General features: G+C 46.4%; 1 protein-coding gene across 6 annotated transcripts in view; it reads right to left on the reverse strand.

Moving 5' to 3' along the window:
- The window catches only part of LOC117404298 (plasma membrane calcium-transporting ATPase 3-like), a 65921-nt gene that overhangs the window by 8264 nt on the left and 39268 nt on the right, over positions 1–18389 (reverse strand). For all 6 annotated transcript variants that reach the window (XM_034914982.2, XM_059017323.1, XM_034914978.2 and 3 more), the window contains 14 exons: positions 18160–18201; positions 15595–15759; positions 14178–14392; positions 13710–13952; positions 9060–9301; positions 7313–7547; positions 6954–7133; positions 6752–6839; positions 6461–6567; positions 5058–5249; positions 4579–4792; positions 4077–4288; positions 3314–3421; positions 1838–2020 (listed from right to left, as the gene is read on the reverse strand). In XM_034914982.2, the coding sequence (XP_034770873.2) occupies positions 1838–2020; positions 3314–3421; positions 4077–4288; positions 4579–4792; positions 5058–5249; positions 6461–6567; positions 6752–6839; positions 6954–7133; positions 7313–7547; positions 9060–9301; positions 13710–13952; positions 14178–14392; positions 15595–15759; positions 18160–18201 (2426 nt within the window). The remainder of the gene's footprint in view (positions 1–1837; positions 2021–3313; positions 3422–4076; positions 4289–4578; positions 4793–5057; positions 5250–6460; positions 6568–6751; positions 6840–6953; positions 7134–7312; positions 7548–9059; positions 9302–13709; positions 13953–14177; positions 14393–15594; positions 15760–18159; positions 18202–18389) is intronic.

Genomic DNA, 18389 nt, shown 5'->3' on the forward strand with positions numbered 1-18389 from the left:
ATAGCAACATGATCACTGCCCCTGTTAAATCAATGCAAACCAGTGTTGAAATCAACGTTCTTCCCTCTTCTTAGCAATAGCAACATTATCACTGCCCCTTTTTCTGTTGAAGATCTGTTGGTTCTTATTTTGTATTTTATACTTCAGTTTGGAATATTTCTAAATACTATAGATGAGGAGCTGCTGCTGCCTGAACTAATGCTTCTTCCAGTTCAGATTAACTCTGTCGTTTTCTGTTTCAGTCACAGAATCCTGGAGACTTAAAAAAAAAAAGGTTAAAAGCACCCCTGTGGTGATTATAGAGCGCTCAGACATGTGATCTCTCTGAGTGCAGCTGGAACACCAGAGTTTAACCACTAACCTGCCCCCTACAACACTCTGCCCCCTAATGGATGCAAGAAACACCAAGTCGATCAATGCATGTGTCTTGCTGATGTATATCTTACTTCCACCAGGGGCAGTGTGTTGCTGGAGGACACATAGCTGATGGGAAGTTAGACAAGATTCTGAGAGCTCTATTGAGGCCACTGGTGTGCTTTAAATTTTCTGAGTTTCAGAAGGACTGAAACAGAGAATGAGAGAAAGGTTTTGAGGATGGCCCAGCTCACAGATCAGTCTGAGTTCTAGATCCTTTTCTGCTGTGGGGAACCAAAAAGAGAGACCAGATATCTACCCAAAGCAATAAGCAAACAGCTTGATTTTGTTGTCTGCCATAGACATACATTATATAGGATAAATCAGCCAAAGCATTTGTATCGACACAAGAGCCATCTAGTAATCCAAGCATCCTGTTGTAATGAAGGCAACACTAGAGCTGTGCACTACATGGTGCTGGTGCTTGCTAATGGAAAGCAGCTTTGGGCCTCATTTACTAAAGGTTCTTAAAACTAGCCACAAGACGGGTGTTAACACAATCCTGTAACACACGTCTTAAAACTATAAATAAGTTGGTATTTACTAATGCTTATTAAGACTCGTGCTATGTAAATCATTAGCATACTAAGACGTGCCTTATCACAGAAGATAAGGCGCGTCTTAACGAAATGACGACATAGGGGCCACTGACTATAAAGGAATGAGCAGAGATTGAGAGACGCAGTTGTCAGTTCTTGATTTTTATATGTATTAAATACTCTATAACGGCGTTTGAAAGGCAGGATCTCAAAAATAAATAAATAAAAAATTAAAAACAATCCTACCTAGACACTGTCATGGCGGTACAGTATATATAAAAAGCATTTCACTTACAGAGATCTTAAACAGTCTTGTGTGTGTTAGTCAGAGGTATTAAACAGTCTTGATTCTGAGAGGGTCTGTCTCTCAGTGTGTGTCTCTGTGTGTTTCTTAGTGAGTGCGTCTCTCCAGTGAGTGTCTCTCTCAGTGCATGTGTCTCAGTGTCTGTCTCTCTCAGTCTGTGTCTCTCTCTCTCAGTGCATGTGTATCTGTGTGTTTCAGTGTGTGTGTGTCTCTCTGCGTGTTCTCTCTCTCAGTGCGTCTCTGTCTCAGTGTGTGTCTGCATGTCTCTCAGTGTGTGTGTCTCTGCGTGTCTCTCAGTGTGTGTGTCTCTGTGTCTGTGTGTGTGTGTCTCTGCGTGTCTGTGTGTGTGTCTGCGTGTCTCTCTGCGTGTCTCTCAGTGTGTGTGTCTCTGCGTATCTCTCAGTGTGTGTGTCTCCGCGTGTCTGTCAGCGTGTGTGTCTCTGCGTGTCTCTCAGTGTGTGTGTCTCTGCGTGTGTGTGTGTGTGTGTGTGTGTCTGCGTGTCTCTCTGCGTGTCTCTCAGTGTGTGTGTCTCTGCGTATCTCTCAGTGTGTGTCTCATTCAGTGTGTGTCTCTCAGTACCTGTGTCTGGATGCGGTTCATTCCTCTGAACCACAGGATCTGTCCTCTCCTCAGCTCCCTCTCCGCGTGGTCGATCTCATCCTCATCGTCAGCCAGCTCGTCGTCGCTGATCTCGTCCTGGCCTGGCCCGTGACCCGCCTCCTTCAAACACTTCAGGTGACTGGTGGGGATGGAGGAGATGAGCTGCAGAGACAAAGCAGAGTGCACACTCACACTCTCCAAGCCACTGCCTTTAGAGCTTTTCAGCAATTCTGTATTAATGACATGGAATAAAACTGGTTAATTATTCAACACAAAACTTTCCCTCATTTTCCCTTCACAGTTATTGAGTTCCAATCATCAGCAACCTGACTTAATATAGAACCTGTTGTGATCCAACTAAAACCTCTTGGGTTTTTTCTGTGATTATTCGTCCTTTTGATTTCACTTTGCTTAGAAATGCATCATCTCTGCAGTGAGTTGTGGTTTTGCAGTCCTGGCATGGTGTAACTCTGATTAAACTTGACAAACAAAATACATCTTCCACTATGCTCAGTGGTAGCTCTTAAGTTTTAAGGGAAGGTCACGCGTAGGTGATGAATCAGTTTGCTAGTGTCTATTACTAAAACAAATCATTTCAAAGCATTCACAGAGTACACAACACATACCAGTACACAGACGGTATACTGCAACAATGGCCGCGAGACAGGAAAATAATTGAAATTAAGTAATCTAGAGAAATATGCATATGGAAAGAATGGGTGGCAATTCTGATATGTAGACTGCTATACATGAACACATAGACATGAAGTTACATGGAATGGCTTTTTTATATAGTATATTTAAGAATAGGGTTTAATTACAATAGATAAAGGGGAATTCAGATCAGAAAATAAGAGGCAATTGTGAGGGTCTGGATCCAGCTCCCCAGTAATGTTGTTGAAGCTGACACCCTTTCTTATTTTTTTTTTAATTTAGTAAATAGCCAATTATTTTATTATTTTCTCCCAATTTGGCATATCCAATTATTTTTAGGCTCAGCTGACCGCTACCACCCCCGCGCTGACTCGGGAGCGGTGAAGACGAACACACGCTGTCCTCCGAAATGTGTGCCGTCAGCCGACAGCTTTTTTTCAGACTGAAGACTCACCGTGCAGCCGCCTCAGAGCTACAGCATCGGGGGACAATGCAGCTCTGGGCAGCTTACAGGCAAACCCTCAGGCCAGACTACAGGAGTCGCTGGTGCGCGGTGAGCCGAGGACACCTTGGCCGACCTAAGCCCTCCCCCACCCTGGGCGCCGCCCCCTGGGAGCTCCTGTCTACGGTCGGCAATAGAATAGCCTGGACTCGAACCGGCGACCTCCAGGCTATAATCATGCCTACCAGATGCGTCACTCGGAAGCCCCTAAACCATCTTATGTTCTTATGTAGCTGCCCTATGTTTGTTCTTGAGTTTGGCAGGGTACAATGTTTTTGGGGCCCCCCCTCGGTACTAACCTGCCCCCACAGCAGCTCCCCGACTCCCACAAGCAGGCACCAGAGCCACTGTTCCACATTGAGGGGTGCACAGCTGAATGGCTTCCCCCCCCACTGCACGATCACGATCTGAGGAGAGAGGGGACAGTTATGCTGTGGTCCACAATTCACACCTGCAGCTGTAATTTTTGTGCCAGTAAATGCTTTACCAGCTTTCTAAAACTACAGGGCAAACAGTGACACCCCGATATCAGTGACATACCCCAATATCAGTGGCCACTCAGCAATGCCTTTTCTGGAACCTGCAGAGATGGGGTTCCATAATATCCTGTAGTGTCAGTGACTGTCTCTCTCATTGTCTCTCTGTGTATCTCCCTCAGTGTTATGTGTATCTCTCTCAGTGTATCTCCCTCAGTGTTATGTGTATCTCTCTCAGTGTATCTCCCTCAGTGTCCTCACTGTGTATGTGTGTCTGTCAGCGTGTGTGTCTCTCTCTCTCTCCTCTCTCTCAGTGTGTCTCGCCAGTGTGTATGTCTCTCTCAGTGTGTGTGTCTCAGTGTGTCTCTCTCAACATGTGTCTCTCTCTCAGTGTGTGTCTCTCAAATTCAAATTCTAACTGGCTTTAGTAGCATGACAGGAGTGAGCCAATGTTGCCAGTGTGTGTCTCAGAGACACACAGTGTGTCAGTGTGTGTCTCTCTCTTAGTGTGTGTGTCTCTCTTTGTGAATGGAGGGTACACAGTGGTTTCACTGTGGGGTACCTGTGGGGTACCACAGTGGGGTACCTGCATCACGAAGGTGCCCAGCACGATGCTGCAGAAGATGGGGTTCCTGAAGATGGAGTCGAAGACGTTCCTCTCACCATGGATCTTGCGCGCGTTGATCTCGTTGAAGAGCTGCATCAGTACGAAGGTGTTGAAGATGATGGTGTAGTGCTCCGAGGGGGGGGAGTGCAGGGGGGCATTCCGACCGCTGTCGATATCAAAGATCAGCTCACCTGGGGGGGTTGAGAGGACATTTTGATCCATAACTTCAAAACACTTCACTTCAAAGAGAAAACTTTGAAGAAACTGAGTCAAGCTCAACAGGTTCTTCATCCCCTCCTCCTCTGCACTTCAGTGTATGAGTCCCACTCTCTCTCTCCCCCTCTGTCTTCCAGTCTCTCTCCCACCTCTCCCTCTCTCCCCCTCTCTCTCTCGCTTACCCAGGAACAGCAGTGTGACGATGATGGCTAGATGGTACCTTCTCTCCTCTCCCTGTCCTCCTATCTCCCCCCATCTCTCTTACCTACAAACAGCAGTGTGAAGATGATGGTGAGCTGGTAGACAGCGTGCCCCAGGATGTTCTTCATCATGGTCCTGGAGATGAGCGGCTTGTTCCTCCCATACGGTCTGCGCAGCAGCAGGGACTCGGTGGGGGGTTCGGTGGCGAGAGCGAGGGAGGCGAACGTGTCCATGATAAGATTCACCCAGAGCATCTGCACTGCCTTTAGGGGGGAGTCCTGAGAGAGAGAGAGGGGTGAGAGAGGAGAGAGAGGGTGAGAGAGAGGAGTCACGGAGAGAGAGATTAGAGGGGGGCGAGAGAGAGTTGGGATGAGAGATTCGAGGAGAGTGGGAAGGACGAGAGGGAGGAGAGTGGGGAGGGAAGTGATAGAGGGAAGAGGGGAGGAGAAAGGGGGTGAGAGAGCAGAGATGGGGTGAGTGAGATGAGAGGGAAAGGGAGGGAGAGAGTGAGAAGAGGGGAGTGGAAGAGATGGAGGGTTGTACCTGTGTGATGCAGGCCCCAGTGAAAGCCACGATGACAGCCACCACGTTGACGGTGAGCTGGAACTGCAGGAACTTGGAGATGCTGTCATAGACGTTGCGGCCCCACATCACCGCCTTCACGATGCTGCTGAAGTTATCATCCGTCAGGATGATGTCAGAGGCCTCCTTCGCCACGTCTGTGCCAGCGATACCCTGGGGGGGGGGGTATTATATACAGCTCTACTGAAAATCCAACTGTTTGTTTTCTAATCATTATGTATTTAGGTCATTGTGATTTGTCATTGAAAAGAGGGAGCATGTTGATGAAGAGAGTGCTATGAAGGGTCTGAGGAAGGTGTCTGATTGTAGTTGAACTTAATTAAATGCTGTCACCAGAACCCTTTCGATGTATAACTAAATGATTTCCATTACACGAGAGTAGATGTTAAAACTTCATGCTGATTTGAACTCGGCTCTCACTAGATAAGCACAAACTAAGACGCAGCTTTACAGTAAACTAATGTTCATCTAATATTCTATATAGAAATATATAGAGAAATATATTAGGACTGTCAATCGATTAAAACTTTTGATTGGTTAATTTATGGGCATTAGCTGAGTAATTGGTAGGTTTTTAATAAAGGTAACGACATTATAGTGGCTGTCCTGCATAGTAACACTAAAAAATCAATAGAATCTAAAAAAAAAAATTATAATAAGCCAAATGGGAATTTGGTCTTTTTAAAAGCATTTTTATTATTTTACTAAATGTAACACATTTTTGCATAACAACTGTCCTTTCGGGCCCAACACCTCCTAATGTCGGACAAACATCCGGCTTAGCGAGCGGCTGCTGTATGATTATGAAAAGCTTTTTGATAGAAACACATTTTTTTTATGTTTGTGGGTGAAGGTAGGGGCCTGTGACAAGCAGGCTGTAGTGGTGATGTCAGACCCGGAAGAAACACACAGTACTGCCAGGTGAAATGTGAATTGCGCCGTTGCGCGGTTTAATAATGAACAAAATAAAAGAGTTTAAACAAAAACAGCACACGGCACTTGAGGCCAAAATAAATAGACAAACCAAACGGACTAACACTAAACAAACTGGGACGAACAGACAAAACAAACAAGTACCATGCTGGTCCTCCAGCACGACGTAGCAATTGCAACAATATGCAACAGACAGACCACAGGACCGTCTGTCCTTCAGCAGAGTCTCCACACGAGAAGAGGCCCGACCTGCCTTTCAGTGTTTAAACACAGGGATTAGATATTTGTGGTTTTGTGGAAGACTCTGGATCCCTCGTGTTGATACAGTGTCCTTCAAGGGACAACATGGCCCTCAAGCTCCAGGCAATATAACCTCTGTCAGGAACTATACAGCACTTTCCCAGATTTCAGTATTAACCCTGGAAACTCACCATGGCAAAGCCCACGTCAGCCTTCTTCAGAGCCGGACCATCATTGGTGCCATCTCCCGTTACCGCGACAACCTGCCGCTGCTCCAGCACGGTGCTGTCAATGATACCTGAGAGACAGAGAAACACAATTACACCCTAACCCAACCACACTCCAACCCAACCACACCACAGCTTGCCTCTTCTGCACTACTGTGCTGTCAATGACGCCTGACACACACACACATAGACACATACTTACTAACACACACTACTTCACACCACCACAACCCCTCACACTGTTCAATATCCTACCTTTCACCAGGGTGTGTTTGTCAGTGGGTGAGGAGCGTGCCAAAACTCGCAGCTTCGGCCAAATCTTATCAATGCGCTCCTGTTCGATCTGAGGAGAGAATAAAACACTATCACACTCCCCTCTCTCATCCCTCTCCTCTTTCTCCCCCCCTATCCCCTCTCTCCACTCCTCTCTCCTCTCTCCCCGTCTCCCCTCTCTCACCTCTCCCTTCTCGTTCCTGATTCTCCTGTTGAACTCCTTGCCATCAATACACAGGAACTCCTCCCCTGCCTGTATGATTCCACACTTTGCTGCGATGGCCCTCGCTGTGTTGATGTTGTCTCCGGTCACCATCCTCACTGTGATCCCCGCGCGCTGGCACTTCCTGATCGCTTCCGGTACCTGGGAGAGAGGGGAGAAAGGGGAGACGGTGAGAAACCAGGAGAAGAGTAGAGAGCAGGAGAAGGGAATAACAAGAATCAGCAAATGGAATTGTACTATATGTTTGTGTCATGTCATAGTGTAGTGCACTGTATTTCATTAGATTGTATTATATTGTATTTCTCTCTCTCTCTCCTTACCTCTGGCCTCACAGGGTCCTCTATCCCCACCACACAGATGCAGGTCAGCTCCCCCACGATGTCGCTCTCGCTGTCCCAGTCTGGCTCCGGCGTTCCCGTGAAGTCTCGGTAAGCGATGCAGATCGTACGCAGACCCTCACACGCCATCGGCTCGATCACCTTCTTCACCATCTCGTCACGATCGCGAGGGCAGAATAAACGGGGCTCCCCGGAGGCAGTGAGGATTCTGGAGCACCTGGGAGAAAGGGGAGAGATACAGACATCACACAGAGGAGAGGAGATAGATATACAGATGTTAAATTAGACGGGGGGGGGGGGGTGTTGTATTGTTTACATTCTGTTAAGAAGGAGGGAGGGGAGGGTATTGATATTGTGTGTTATAAAACATTATATTTTATTTCATGTAATGTGTGTTGAAATGCTGTCATGCTAATAAAGCCAGTTTGAATTTGAATTTGACAGAGGCAGAGAAAGAGAGAGAGAGAGGAAGAGACAGAGGCAGATAGACAGACAGAGTGAGGCAGAGAGAAAGAATGTCAGAAAGACAGAGCGACTCAAAATCATTCCAGTCCATAGCTGTCAACAGCCAGGAGCAATCCGACACAGTGATTTACCTTGTGAAAAAGATTTTAGAGCAGAGGATGCTAGACATTACGTAATGGCAGACCACTTAGGAAAGGTCAAAAGCCAAAACACACAGACAAACAATTACCAAATACCAAGTCAGTGACCACAACCTGGAAGCAGGCCAACATCAAAGAGCTGGAAACCTGTGGAGAGAAGACTGTGTGGCCACTGTGACAGGAATCGAATCGAAGACAAGGAGCACTTCCTTCTCTACTGCTCAAAATATACCAGTATAAAATACCAGTACACTGCAAGGATCTCCCAAAAGATCTCTAACATTAGGACACTTAAGGACGAGGGTAAGATGGCAATTTTTCTGGGCGAGAACAGCAACACAGCACTCACAGCTGCTGAAAATATCAGACAGGGTCATGAACCGAGACAGGTCCAGTAAAACCACAGTGTTTAAACAGACTCCACTAGGGGCTATCTGACACAAACTCCCCTCCATCACACATGTATGTACAAAGAAGTATATTTTGATGTGTCTGCTTTATTTATATAACTATCACTATTTAATCATATCCTGATGTAACTATCACTATTATCTGCTGTATTATTGAATTGTGGTTTGTCACACTTGAACAAAAGTTATTGTATTTCTTGCTCTTATTGTATTACTTGTACTGTGATACTTGAAATGTTTTTGCTTACGATTGTAAGTCGCCCTGGATAAGGGCGTCTGCTAAGAAATAAATAATAAATAATAATAATAATAATTTATATATTTCTTGATTTGTTTTTTGTAATCAATTGGTATGATGTTTTTAATTGTATTTTTATTATTATGTACTTTGTAATTTCTTTGGCAATACTTCTGCTGTAGTCATGCCAATAAAGCATCTTTGAATTGAACTGAGAGACAGAGGCAGCGAGATAGAGACAGAGAAGCAGGGCTTTCGTGGCAGGATTTTAACTTTTATGATGGAAACAATCTTTGGGATAAGAGTCGGGCTAGCGAGTTTCGGACGGTCAGAAGGCACTTTTGATATTCAGGGCCAGAGAGACAGATACAGAAAGAGAGAGACAGACAGAGACAGAAAGGCAGAGAGACAGAGTTCACACGCGGAGAGGATGGAGGACAGTGGGAGAGGGGGGAGGTGTTGGGTGGGGTACGTACTTCTTGAGGATGATCTCGGAGGCCCCCTTGCTGTACAGCCTGAACCCCCCCTCGGGTAGGCACACCACGGTGCTCATGCTCTTGCGCACTGAGTTGAAGGTGTAGACCTTGTACAGCTTCTCCTCAGGGATCTGAACCCTCACAGCCTGGTAGTCTCTGTGCAGGTCCTGCACGAAGCCCAGCAGAGCGCACTCTGTCTTATTGCCCACCTGCTTCGGGAGACCCCCCTCCTGGTCTGGGGGCTGGGGGAGACACAAACACTGTCAGTTACATCCACACCCTCCAAATATCTACTGCCACCAGGAAGCATCACACAGTAACTGCAGCTTTTATTTTACTTATCTGTAATAAAAATCTGAATTATACTCACTTATTAGGGCTCTATGTACTAATATTGCTGACGTGTTCGTAAATGCTGCTAATTCGTAGCGTCCATCCTTTATAGAATTTTTGCGTGCGATGTACTAAACAGTTATTTTTTGTGAACTACCACCGTAATATCACAGCACGTTTACAAACAGCATAAACTACTGCTCATTACACAGGACAGATTGGAATTTGCATCTCCTTATAAATAGAGTCACAACACCGAAAGTCAAGATTTAGAAATTCCTTCTGGCAAATATAAATGAGTGATAAACAGAAAGAACTACTAGGCAAAAATAATACTGATCGAGCTGTGGCTTCTGCAGACTCCAACCTTGATGTAACTATGGCACGTGCCAAAAAGAAAAGGAAAATACATTCATAAAGACTAAATTGACCTGCTAGTGAAATGGAAAAAAAAAAAAAAAAAAAATCAGGAAATATTATTTTACACTTCAGGGCCAAAAAACATTAAGAACAAAAACATGGAAAGAAATAACTAACAAAATTAATTCACTGGGACCAGCGCTGGCTCAAGGCTCCCAACCCTGCCCTGTGTGGGGTCCCCAGAGGCCCTAAACTTCAGGAGGTGAAAAATCAAAATTTCACTTTTCTTGTGAAAATGAATCATCCCCATGACCTATGAGGGCAGGGCTGCCGACGTGGTGCCTCTGCGATTCTGTGACTGCGATTCTGTGACACTGCGATTCTGTGACTGCGATTCTGTGACACTGCAATTCTGTGACTCTGTGATTCTGTGACTGCGATTCTGTGACTCTGTGATTCTGTGACTGCGATTCTGTGACTGCGATTCTGTGACTGCGATTCTGTGACTCTGTTACTATGATTCTATGACTGATTCTGTGACTGCGGTTCTGTGACTGTGACTACGATTCTGTGACTACGATTCTGTGACTGCGATTCTGTGACTCAGTGATTCTGTGACTGACTACGATTCTGTGACTCTGTGACTGACTACGATTCTGTGATTCTGTGACTGCGATTCTGTGACTGCGATTCTGTGACTGCGATTCTGTGACTGCGATTCTGTGACTGCGATTCTGTGACTCAGTGATTCTGTGACTGACTACGATTCTGTGACTGTGATTCTGTGACTGACTACGATTCTGTGATTCTGTGACTACGATTATGTGACTGCGATTCTGTGACTGACTGCAAATCTGTGACACTGATTCTGTGACTCTGTGACTACGATTCTGTGACTGTGACTGCGATTCTGTGACTTTGTGATTCTGTGATGAGCTCAGTCTTATGCTCTCATGTGTGTGAAGAAGGAAGTGGAGAGTTTACTGGTAGGAGGTAGGAAATGGTTTTGTTGTATATGTATTAACATAAATATTTAAAATATTTTGAAGAGAGCTTTGAAACAGACTTTAAAGTTATAAGTGTAAAAAGTTGTCAGAATGTTACCAATTGCAGTGTGTAAATAAGCTCTGCCACCTGCGTTTTTTCTGTATCCTTGGAATGTTAAGCAAGGCTCCACCCTGTGATCTAAGAGGCCGGCTAGGAGAATATGGAGTCAGGAGTTATTTTAAGTATAGGGGGCCACGGTCATGGAGAGCTTTATATGTCAGGAGCAGGATCACAAAATCAATCCTGAAACAAACAGGAAGCCAGTGCAAATCTGCCAAAAAGAGGGGTGATATGTTCCTATCTCTTGGTTCTTGTTAAAATGCAGCATTTTGTACAAGCTGTAATCCTGAAATAGCACAGCTAGAAATACCAGAGCACAGTGCATTACAGTAATCTATCCTTGATGTTATAAAAGCATGCATTAGTCTCTCCGCATCAGACTGAGAGAAAATACATCTAAGTTTAGCAATATTTCGTAAATGAAAAAAGGGTATCTTAGTGACATTCCTGATAGGTCTTGAGCGAAAATAACGCCTACATTTCTCATTTCAGACTTCCAATTAGAGGGGAAGCCACTAAGAGCTAGGTCAGATACATTTGTTACTTCAGCAATTTAAAGGTCCCAACAGCATTATCTCAGTTTTATTAGAATTTAGCATCAAAAAAGTTTTTGACACCCATTTTTTGATGTCCCCTGGTTTAAATGATAAATATAGCTGAGTGTCTTCCATGTAGCAATGGAAGTTTACCTCATAAGGAGGCTGTGTGGTCCAGTGGTTAAAGAAAAGGGCTTGTAACCAGGAGGTCCCCGGTTCAAATTCCTCCTCAGCCACTGACTCATTGTGTGACCCTGAGCAAGTCACTTAACCTCCTTGTGCTCCGTCTTTCAGGTGAGACGTTGTTGTAAGTGACTCTGCAGCTGATGCATAGTTCACACACCCTAGACTCTGTAAGACGCCTTGGATAAAGGCGTCTGTAAATAAACAAATAATAATAATAATAATAATAATAATAATAATAATAATAATAATAATAATAATAATAATAATAATAACTTCAAGCAATATCAAGGGCAACATATATAGCGAGCAAAGAATTACTAAATACTTGTTGTGACTTCTCTGCCATAACAACGAGTTGCATGGTATGTACTGAAACAGGATCTGTGATGACAACTGCTACTGCGTTGCTGTCCAGCTGTCGCAAGTTTCAGTGAAAATTGGCGATTTCGCAGCCCAAGTTTTACGAATCCCTCATTTTAATCTGTGAGGTGCCTACAACTGCGATTCAGCGCAAATTGCTTTGATGAAACTGGCCCCAGGTTTGTACTGGTTTGTACTGGTGTAAGGATTTTGAAACTCTTGCCTATGTATTGCCCTGGCCTTGTAGGGAGTAACTGGCTTTTCATAACTCAGAGTGCAGCTGTGACCTTGGAGGCATGATTAAACCTTTGTTTCTGCTTAATAACACACTATACAATTGGAACACAAACCTTGTCTGGGGCCGTGTACACACACGCTCTTACTGTTTCATCAGCCTTTGTTCCTTTTCATTATGCAATCCATTACTTATGCTTCCCATTTAAATTGCAAAGAAATCACTGAAACTGTCTGTGAACATTGTGTGATTTTCCTGTGCTTAATGCAAGCTCTGAATCAACGCAGGGTTAATGAACTCTTAACATCAAGCTGTACATAGCTGGTGTACATCAGTAGTTTGCAATCACCAGTCTTGTTGTTCGACTTTGTGATGTGTGGGTAGAGCACTTTGCTGCCTGTGAGAATTGAGCAAAACTCATAGCGTTGTTCTTAAATGGAACTTCTTGTTATCTGGGTTTCTGCTGACATTGGTAAAGTGAAGAAGAAACGCAGATGTTAACTTTTAATTTGCTTTGTCTCACACCATGTTAGGGGAATAAAACCAAATTTGGTCAAGGAAATTACATAAGCTAGCTGTATATCTGTGCTGTACAAAGTAATTTCTTGACTCAGCTCAGCAACATCTACACTGATGCCAGTTCAGAAAATACCATCTCTGTGCCATGCCGGCTCAGAAAAAAGCCAACATCTCTGATGCTACGAAAGCTCACCTCAGCTCAGCTCAGAAGTAAATAACATTTACACTGATGAACACCATCAACTGAGACTTGTGTTTGAGATCTCTGATGTATCGCATTCGATTTACTTTGTTCCTGTTTGCATTTTGATTCCTGAATAAACTAGTTTTTTTTTTTTTTTTTAATAATTTAGTTGTTGCCAATTAGTTTTTTATTACTTTCTCCACAATTTGAAATGCCCAATTATTTTATAGGCTCAGCTCACCGCTACCACCCCTGCGCTGACTCGGGAGGGGCGAAGATGAACACACGCCGTCAGCCGCCCGCTTCTTTACACTCTGCAGACTCACCGTGCAGCCACCCCAGAGCTACACCGTCGGAGGACAACGCAGCTCTGGACTGCTTACAGGCAAGCCCGCAGGCGCCCGGCCAGACTACAGGGGTCGCTGGTGCGCGGTGAGCCGAGGACACCCTGACCGACCTAACCCTCCCTCCCCCCGGGCGATGCTCGGCCAATTGAGCGCCGCCCCCTGGGAGCTCCCATCCACGGTCGGCTGTGGAATAGCCTGGACTCGAACCGGCGACGTCCAGGCTATAGAGCGCATCCTGCACTCTAGCGAGTGCTTTTACTGGATGCGCCACTCGGGAGCCCCCTTGAATAAACTAGTTTTGATTGACTTTTTTCTGAAGAGGATTCATTATTTTTTAGAAGAAAATCGAACCTCTTACACTGGTTTGTGGACTGCTTCAGTCACTCACCAGTATATTGTTTGTGTACACTCTGTACTGGTTTGTACACTGGTTTTTAGTAGGCGCTGTGGTGTACTGGTTTGCTTACTGGTTTGTGAACTCACCAGTATCTTGGTGGTGTAGGCGCTGTTGACGGCGATGGCGGGGACTAGCACGTCCAGTATCGCAGGGCTCAGCACCCCGGGGCCCGGTACCTCCCGGTAGGTGACCTCACCAACGTGGGACTGCACCACTGTCATGCGGTTAGTGGTCAGTGTGCCCGTCTTGTCAGAACAGATGGCCGTGGCGTTGCCCATCGTCTCACACGCATCCAGGTGACGCACCAGGTTGTTATCCTTCATCATTTTCTACAGGGAGAGTGAGGCATACTGTTATGTACAGCATATTAATATACCTGTACATTTACTACATTAACTGGTAATACATGTGTGACTTGTCATGCCAGTGAAGACCATTCAATTTGAATTTGTACTGACACAGAGAGACACACAGACAAAGAGACACAGAGACAAAGGACGGTTTTGGGGTGTGTGAAGTTGGAGGGTTGGGATTTGTGATTTTGGGGGTTCTACCTTGACGGAGTATGCCAGCGAGATGGTGACAGCCAGGGGAAGCCCCTCAGGCACGGCCACGACCAGCACAGTCACCCCGATAATGAAGAACTTGACAAAGTACTGGACATAAACTGGGGTGCACTCCGTCAGCCACACCCTGCCCTCAATCACGAAGGTCTCGATCACAAAGTACAGCACCAGGATTATCACTGTGATCGCAGACATGACCAGACCTGGAGACACAGGAGAGATAGGGTTACACGGTGCAGGCCACCAGAACTGCCCTGTGTACAGCAGGCAATATCAGTGTAAGGCACTAGACTAACAATACGTTGGCTTACATCCTCAGGTATCACTCCTTCCTGTGTCAGGCACCAGACCTGCTCAAGTCAGTCGTCAGGCATCAGTCCTCGAGTTTTTTTTTTATTTTTTAAGGGGAGAGCGAGGGGTTTAGCGGAGTCATCTAAAATCACCCAATCAAACAAGAGCGAAAAAGTTTCACTGCTTCCATTGGATGACACAAATGTCAATCAATTGTTCAACAAGTAGATGGATTAAGTTATTGTGGTGGTGAGTAAGAAGTTATTAAAGAAAAGATGATTGTATAATTGAAGAAAATAATGAAAATGTAAACTAACTGCTAACAATAGAGTGTAGCTGCTGATTAGTCGATGCATCTTTAAATTTCTTTATTCATTTAAATAAAGTTCATCCTAAAAGTGTAATGAAATGAACATGGATCAAGAAAATGAACAGCACGATGAGCTTGGGAGAGAACTGTAGGAAGGTATATTACTGTATCCCTAGAACACGTTTATTTTAGTTGTGGGATAATTTGGTGTGTAAAGTTCTAGGTTTCATATTTGTTGTATATTTGATAAATGACGGGGGTTATGTCTGATGTTATATGCTGAGAATTTGACTTACAATTTAAATCCAAACGAATTTAAATAATTAAATTGCACATCGTAACTTAACTCATTTTTAAAACGCTTAAAATATACATGCAAAAGAATTGTAAAAATGCATCGACTAATCAGCAGCTACGCTGTATTGTTAGCAATCAGTTTACATTTTTATTATTTTCTTTAATTATACAATCATCTTTTCTTTAATAATGTTTCTTTGATATTTCTTACTCACCCACCACAATAACTTAATGCCATTTGTCAAACATCTGATTGACATTTGTGTCATCCAATGGAAGCATTGAAAGTTTTTTGCTCTTGTTTGATTGGGCGATTTAGACAACTCCGTCCAAACCCTCACTCCCCTTAAAAAGAAAAAACCCTCGAGGACTGATGCCTGACGACTGACCTGAGCAGGACTGATGCCCAAAACAGGAAGGAGTGACACCTGAGGGTGTCCTAAAATGGGCACCGTACTACAGTGTTAAACAGTTTGGTCCCAGCCCCGCCCTCGCTCCCCCTCTCACCTGCTTTCCCGATCTGGACTGCCAGTTTGGTGAGTTTGCCCTGTAAGACGGATTTCTCTTTCTTGTTCACATTGCTCTTCTTCTTCTTCTCTTCCTCCACCTCCCCCCCCTCCGCACTCTTCAGGGGCTGCATCTCCATAGCAACCGCGCCATCTTGTTTCTTAGCTGAGAGGAGAAGAGAGAGGGGAGAGGCGAGATGGGAGAGAGGGGAGAAAGCAGACAGAGAGGGGAGAGGCGAGATGGGAGAGAGGGGGGAAAGCAGACAGAGAGGGGAGAAAGCAGACAGAGAGGGGAGAGGCGAGATGGGAGAGAGGGGGGAAAGCAGACAGAGAGGGGAGAAAGCAGACAGAGAGGGGAGAGGCGAGATGGGAGAGAGGGGAGAAAGCAGACAGAGAGGGGAGAGGCGAGATGGGAGAGAGGGGGGAAAGCAGACAGAGAGGGGAGAAAGCAGACAGAGAGGGGAGAGGCGAGATGGGAGAGAGGGGGGAAAGCAGACAGAGAGGGGAGAGGCGAGATGGGAGAGAGGGGTGAAAGCAGACAGAGAGGGGAGAGGCGAGATGGGAGAGAGGGGAGAAAGCAGACAGAGAGGGGAGAGGCGAGATGGGAGAGAGGGGAGAAAGCAGACAGAGAGGGGAGAGGCGAGATGGGAGAGAGGGGAGAAAGCAGACAGAGAGGGGAGAGGCGAGATGGGAGAGAGAAAGGGGAGAGGGAAAAAAGAGAGGGGAGAGGGGAGAGAGAGGGGAGAGAGAGGGGAGAGGCGAGATGGGAGAGAGGGGAGAAAGCAGACAGAGAGGGGAGAGGCGAGATGGGAGAGAGGGGAGAAAGCAGACAGAGAGGGGAGAGGCGAGATGGGAGAGAGGGGAGAAAGCAGACAGAGAGGGGAGAGGCGAGATGGGAGAGAGGGGAGAAAGCAGACAGAGAGGGGAGAGGCGAGATGGGAGAGAGGGGAGAAAGCAGACAGAGAGGGGAGAGGCGAGATGGGAGAGAGAAAGGGGAGAGGGAAAAAAGAGAGGGGAGAGGGGAGAGAGAGGGGAGAGAGAGGGGAGAGGCGAGATGGGAGAGAGGGGAGAAAGCAGACAGAGAGGGGAGAGGCGAGATGGGAGAGAGGGGAGAAAGCAGACAGAGAGGGGAGAGGCGAGATGGGAGAGAGGGGGGAAAGCAGACAGAGAGGGGAGAAAGCAGACAGAGAGGGGAGAGGCGAGATGGGAGAGAGGGGGGAAAGCAGACAGAGAGGGGAGAAAGCAGACAGAGAGGGGAGAGGCGAGATGGGAGAGAGGGGAGAAAGCAGACAGAGAGGGGAGAGGCGAGATGGGAGAGAGGGGGGAAAGCAGACAGAGAGGGGGGAAAGCAGACAGAGAGGGGAGAGGCGAGATGGGAGAGAGGGGTGAAAGCAGACAGAGAGGGGAGAGGCGAGATGGGAGAGAGGGGAGAAAGCAGACAGAGAGGGGAGAGGCGAGATGGGAGAGAGGGGAGAAAGCAGACAGAGAGGGGAGAGGCGAGATGGGAGAGAGGGGAGAAAGCAGACAGAGAGGGGAGAGGCGAGATGGGAGAGAGAAAGGGGAGAGGGAAAAAAGAGAGGGGAGAGGGGAGAGAGAGGGGAGAGAGAGGGGAGAGGCGAGATGGGAGAGAGGGGAGAAAGCAGACAGAGAGGGGAGAGGCGAGATGGGAGAGAGGGGAGAAAGCAGACAGAGAGGGGAGAGGCGAGATGGGAGAGAGGGGAGAAAGCAGACAGAGAGGGGAGAGGCGAGATGGGAGAGAGGGGAGAAAGCAGACAGAGAGGGGAGAGGCGAGATGGGAGAGAGAAAGGGAAGAGGGAAAAAAGAGAGGGGAGAGGGGAGAGAGAGGGGAGAGAGAGGGGAGAGGCGAGATGGGAGAGAGGGGAGAAAGCAGACAGAGAGGGGAGAGGGGAGATGGGAGAGAGAAAGGGGAGAGGGAAAAAAGAGAGGGGAGAGAGAAAGGGGAGAGAGGGCAGAGGGGAGAGAGAAAGAAGAGAGAAAGGGGAGAGGGAAAAAAGAGAGGGTGAGAGGGGAGAGAGATAGAGGGGAAAGGAGTCAATCTGCCACTCAACCTTCACTCAAAAACTAGAGAACACATCATCTCCTGTACACTGTACACCACACCATCTACTATACCAAATTTTCAAACACCCTGCCCAATGCCCTATAGGGAGTGGGAGTGTTCTCTCTCATTGTTACACAATGATAATTACCTGCTAATGCGCCAGCACGGATTACACTTCTGAAGTGAGACCGTTTGACCACTAGGGGGCGTGCAGCTCCAATTCCGGTCCCCTCTGAAACTAAGTTCCCATGTACTAACACAGTTGCAGAGAGGACTGAAATTAAAGTGGAATTTTAAAACCAATTCAGAAAGCAATTCAACCAGTGAGTCTTTTCAGAAGCTGTAGCCCTCCCTAGTAGTTGAAAAAGGCAATTTGTTTCATGCAGCTGGTTAATAGCGATAGAGGAGAATGAGAGCACACACACTACAGGACATTACAAAAGGTGAGGAGCTGATTGTCAGAGATCCCTCGCTTTCTCTCTTGTGGAGTGAATGCATTATTACCTTTGTTGAGATTGTTTTCCATTACTCCATCCTGCTGCTTTCCTGAATGAAAGAGGGATGAGAAACACAGAAACAGATGAGTAGAGAAACAGAGCGCAGAGGGAGGAGAGACAAGACGGCAGCAGGACTCATGAACACAAACACACGGCCTGTGAGACTATGAGGATAGTGAGCCTCCACACAGCTCCCTGAGCATCACTCCCTGAACACAGAACCCTAGCACAGACCCC

This window comes from Acipenser ruthenus, chromosome 56 (assembly GCF_902713425.1).
Source record: "Acipenser ruthenus chromosome 56, fAciRut3.2 maternal haplotype, whole genome shotgun sequence".
NCBI lineage: Eukaryota > Metazoa > Chordata > Actinopteri > Acipenseriformes > Acipenseridae > Acipenser > Acipenser ruthenus.